This window comes from Pempheris klunzingeri, chromosome 18 (assembly GCF_042242105.1).
Source record: "Pempheris klunzingeri isolate RE-2024b chromosome 18, fPemKlu1.hap1, whole genome shotgun sequence".
Lineage (NCBI taxonomy): Eukaryota > Metazoa > Chordata > Actinopteri > Acropomatiformes > Pempheridae > Pempheris > Pempheris klunzingeri.
Genome location: NC_092029.1, coordinates 22,668,385 through 22,673,245, shown reverse-complemented (window position 1 = coordinate 22,673,245; position 4,861 = coordinate 22,668,385). Strand labels below are relative to the sequence as shown.

Here is a 4,861-nt window from a genome sequence, read left to right as displayed (position 1 = left end):
AGGTGAAACTCCTGCTGTTACAACATAATCGCTCATCGTGACAGCATGTTGTTTTAAGAGTCCACCTGAACTGGGAATACCCACAAGACTTGTACTACAACACACATGGACTTAGTGGTTTGCATGTAAATCCTACTGGACAACACAGTCGTGCTGTGCACAGTGTGCGCACAGTGTTTAGCTGCTTGTAGAAACCACTGTGGATTGGTTTTATTTGTTCAGAGATTTCTGCCTCCATCTCACTTCAATGAAAGTGATTGGAGCTGATTTATTCGCATTAGAGTCAGGATGTCCCATTAGAAATCTCTTGATCACACATACAATACACAAATAAATATCTTCTCCAATAAATGTTTCTGGTAAATTGATAAAAATACTTTTGAGTTTAGGCATGAGTGAGTTGAGTTCAAGAAAAAAAATTATCTTAATCATGCTCCATCAGAAATGAAAAGGAAACTGTAGGAAACCTTTAAAAGCAAGAGGAAGCCAAATGAAGACAAGACTATAGATACTCAAATAACCTTTCAGTAAAAGCACAACAGGCTGACAGGTGAAGTCTACTGAACACTGTCCAGGTACAAACCAGTGAGCTGGAAAGAAGGCTATAGCATGGGCTGGCTGACTACCTGCTTTATTTAACAGTAAATACATCAGCGGTTTTGAGTGACAGGTGTGACACGACAGGTGTCATAAGTGACACAGAGAGTGGGGGGAAGACCTACCTATTCTTCAGTCTGCGTTGTGTGTGTGACAACTTGTGTGTCTGAGGCTGATGACGTCCTGTCAGCTGGGGGGGATCCTGGTGCAGGTGCGTGTCTGTCCAGCGGGGTCGCTGTCTGCTGGGAGGGGGCTCACACTTCCGGTTCGCCCACCGCGCAGCCGCGCCGCCGCTGCCGCTGTAAGGGAAGTGCGCAGCTCCGCAACGGGGCAGAGGGGGCTCTGTACGGGGCAGGAAACAGCCAAGCCTGGACCACCACAGACCACCACTAGCCTGTAGTCTCATTCTGGACCAACAAACATGACAGCGACTCTTATGTCTCCTTTCTTCGAGTGCAGAGGAGCCTCTAACAAGGTAAAGGCGCCTGTCCGCCGGACTCTTCCTCCTCTGGACAACACATGCTAACACTAGCATAGCCGCTGTCCTCACTCAAAGTTTGAAGCTAAGTTTTTGGAGACACAGTGTTCAGTCAGTCAGTCAGTCAGTCAGTCAGTCAGTCAGTCAGTCAGTCTAGCTACGGTTCATGTCTGTCGGTAACCCACAGTCAGCCTCTGCAAACCTCTAAACATTCAGGTAAAACACGTTTTGCGCTAACCTGTTCATGTTGGCGCTAAGTAGCTGAAAGTTGAGTGTTAGTTCAGGCGACGTGAGTGTGACGCGCAGACAGGAGTCCGTGTTTCAGGTTTACTGCTGTTACACTGAAATAAACAAGCTAAACGTGAGTGTGGGAGCTGAGTGGGAGCAGACACACCGCTGCTTATAACCAGAGAGGCTGCCTGCCTCCGTGGACTGTGTGTGAGGTGAGCTGGTCGCTATGTTAAAGCAGTGCACCTAATGGTGCTGCTGTAGTCTGAGGAGGCTGGGAGCTGGTCAGCTGCAGTGTCCACCTGCTCTTCATCCGCTCATTGAGGCCTCACACTGATGGTGGAGCTGAAGTCCAGCAATGGCAGGGATACACCACACTGTTGGACCAGAGAGTGCACTTATATTATCCAGTGGACTGCTGCATCACAGAGGCGTCACACTATGCAACCCTTCAGCAGAAAGAAACCTGCTCCACAGCAGCTGCAAGGCCGCGTCAGAGACAGTAGAGGCTGTATGAGACACTTGAATGTGGAAAGTGATCTGTTAAAATATGGTATTTAAATCCATCCCAGCTGGTTCCTCCTCCTTTAACAACAGAGTAGTATAAACTGGTATTATTTACACTTGTGCTCACCTAATCTGGCTCTGATGGAATTATGGCTCCAGTTTAAGGAAAGAAACCAAAATATGTAGAAAGCAAAAGCCACATAGCTGTCAGCAGATGAACCCTGTCATGAGCAGTCACGTGTTCATGAAGGGTGAAATAAAGACACTCATTATGGCCACACAATAAAACATGTGCTGCAGAACCTGCTCCATCATGTCTGACTGTCTTTGTGTGAGCTGTGTGTAACTGCCTGAACTGTTAATTTTCTGAGGGCTTGCCCCCCCAGTCCTCAGGGTGTGAACATATTCACGGCTCAGAGCTTCTGGTCACCTCAGATGAAATGTTGATATTTCTGAATCCCACGTGTTTGTGCTTCCAGAACAGTAAGATGTTGGACTACAGCAGCAGTCTGGGTGGACCTCAGCTGGCATCTTTCCCGTGCTCCAGTGCCAACCTCTCCTCCTGTGCCCCCCCTGGGTCCCTGCTGGACAGGAAGGTGGTGGGGGCCCCCTCTGCAGGAGGCCCATTCCAACGGCGTCACTCAGTCAGCCTCCCCACTGCAAAGTTTAGCCAGAGCCAGTGCCTTAAAACAGAGCCCCCCGTGTTGCTGGGCAGCAGCAACAACAAGGAGAACAGATTCCGCGAGCGCTCCTACTCAGAGCTGGGTCCGCAGCCAGTCAGTCAGCCATGTGTGGGTGGAGGCAGCCAAGTCAACTTGAGCCGCTATAAAACTGAGCTGTGCCGACCCTTTGAGGAGAACGGCGCCTGTAAGTATGGCGACAAGTGCCAGTTTGCCCACGGCATGCGTGAGCTGCGCAGCCTGAGCCGCCACCCAAAGTACAAGACGGAGCTGTGCCGCACGTTCCACACCATCGGCTTCTGTCCGTACGGCCCCCGTTGCCACTTCATCCACAACGCAGAGGAGCGCCGCGGGCCCCCTCCCCTCTCTGCCTTCAACAAGATGGAGCGGCCTCGGCTGCAGCACAGCTTCAGCTTTGCTGGCTTCCCAAGCTGCAGCGGCGATGGTGTCCTGGAGGACAGCCCCACCTCCGTCACACCACCTCCCACGTTTTCAGCCGAAGACCTCGCAGAGTGGCAGAGCAACCCCTTCACCTACTCCAGCCAGGAGCTCGCAAGCCTGTTCTTCCCCAGCCTGGGGCCCCCGCCCATGTTTGAGCCTCATGGTCCAACCCCGCCCACCCCCTCCTCCTTCCTGCCCATATCAGACAGCCCCACCAGCCCCCCAGACTCGCTCTATGACCAGGAGGGCTACCAGAGCAGCCTGGGCAGTCAGAGCGGCTCAGAGTCCCCTCTCCTGGATGCCTCTCGCCGCCTTCCCATCTTCAGCAGGCTCTCTATTTCTGATGATTGAGCATTCAGCATCCCTGGAGGAAGGAGGAAAAGGAAGGAAGATGGAGGCCATTCCCCCTCCCTGACTCCCTTCTCCTCCTCAGCCCTGTTTACAGGAGAAGCACATTGCTCTGTGCACCGTTGCTCTGTGTAGCCACATAGTCACTTCACAACACCAGACCCCCACCCCCCCACCCTGAGCTGGTGATTGGTGTACAGGCCCCCACTGGTGCCAGGATGGAGCCAATGTGAATTCGCAGAAAGAACAGGACTTATTATATAAGTGTGTGCGGGGTCAGTACACAGTGTCTGTGTGCTGTACTCGGTGTGTTGCAGTGTTGTTTATGTTCAGACGGCCATTATCATCATCATCATCTTCGCCATTATTATTGTAATGACTGTCTGTGCCACAGCCTGTACGCTTCCTGGAGCCCCCTCCCCCCCCTTCTGTTCCACCACATTCATCATTATTATTGTCCCGTTTGTTCCCAAAGCCTTCAGAGTGGAGCTTTGGCTGTCACTGCTTATTTATCTATGTGTATTTATTGTTGATCTTAAGCATTTTTATTTTGTATTTATCTGGCTAATGAGACAATAGAATATATATTTTATGTTAAATTATGATCCTCCTTATTAATCACAATATTGTCAACAGCTGTTTTTGTTTTCACAGTTAAGGTATGACACTTTAATTCTTTTGTAACACTTGATTTATTTAGAAAGTCTTATTTAAAGCACAGCTTTTTTATTTATTGTTTGCTCCGACCACTTGTTGGGCTGCAGCTGGAGGTCGTCTGTGGCCATCTGGGGGGCACAGACGCTCTGGAAGCATCCGTGCACACCAGAGGCATCGCCACAGACTTTGTCTTCTCTGTGAGGAACGAGGTGCAGCTGCCAGAATCAAGTTGAAGTGATGAGAAAAGTTAACAGAGATTCAGACTAATCAGGATACTAAGCTCGAGCTGCACAGTCAGTTCAGGTGTGGACACTGTGAGGGCAGGAGGTGCTGCTAGGCAGGGTTCTCATGGCCACCGGACACAGCATCCTGCTCCACGCCTGGCTGCCTTTCTAGCCTGTGGGGGGATGTTCTCATTTGGGCATCACAGTCACTGAATTGCTTTTACTCTGTGACAAAAGCCTTCTAAGCTCTTCCTTTGCAGAGATGGCAGACGTTTGACAGTGTCACGCACAGACTTACAAGCACTTTGAGTCTAGATGATGACGATGACAACGTAAAGGTTCTTTTCAACCACTTTTCCCCCGTGAAGTGCCTATAAATACATTCCATGTTTGCCACATGTGCCTTCATGTTCTTCTGTGACTTAGCAGATGAACAGTGGTCCTGGAGGTCTGAGCTGATCAGGACTGGCTGATGAGCAGCTGTTGAATGTATTGTCCAGCAGCTGCTGCTGTCTACATTACTCTGTTCATGGTTTCTTTTGTAATGACAGATTGCAGTTAAAACCAATAAAACATTTATATTTAGAATTTATATTGGATGTTTGAGTTCCTCTCAATGATATACTGACATTCAGAAGTTTACTGACACAATACAACAGAGGTCCAAGGTCTGGACCACACTGCTGTCTCAGCCCATTCAC

The 4,861-nt window shown here is 49.8% G+C and overlaps 1 protein-coding gene across 2 annotated transcripts; it reads left to right on the top strand.

The window, feature by feature from the left end:
• The first annotated feature begins 901 nt into the window (after positions 1 to 901).
• zfp36l1b (zinc finger protein 36, C3H type-like 1b) lies at positions 902 to 4,752 on the top strand. 2 transcript variants are annotated; one of them, XM_070849177.1, is made up of 3 exons: positions 902 to 1,072; positions 2,290 to 3,660; positions 3,769 to 4,752. In XM_070849177.1, the coding sequence occupies exons 1-2, from the start codon at positions 1,019 to 1,021 to the stop codon at positions 3,280 to 3,282; spliced, it is 1,047 nt and encodes a 348-aa protein (XP_070705278.1). In that variant the 5' UTR covers positions 902 to 1,018; the 3' UTR covers positions 3,283 to 3,660; positions 3,769 to 4,752. The 2 variants fall into 2 exon arrangements, with proteins under 2 accessions (XP_070705278.1, XP_070705279.1); XM_070849178.1 differs by having other exon boundaries at positions 1,002 to 1,072; positions 2,295 to 3,660.
• Positions 4,753 to 4,861: the final 109 nt, after the last annotated feature.

Excerpts from the sequence above, each read along its gene's own strand:
- zfp36l1b (XM_070849177.1), top strand. The coding sequence starts at position 1,019 with ATGACAGCGACTCTTATGTCTCCTTTCTTCGAGTGCAGAGGAGCCTCT. Across the intron at positions 1,073-2,289 it reads GCAGAGGAGCCTCTAACAAG|AACAGTAAGATGTTGGACTA; the intron begins GTAAAGGCGCCT and ends TTGTGCTTCCAG.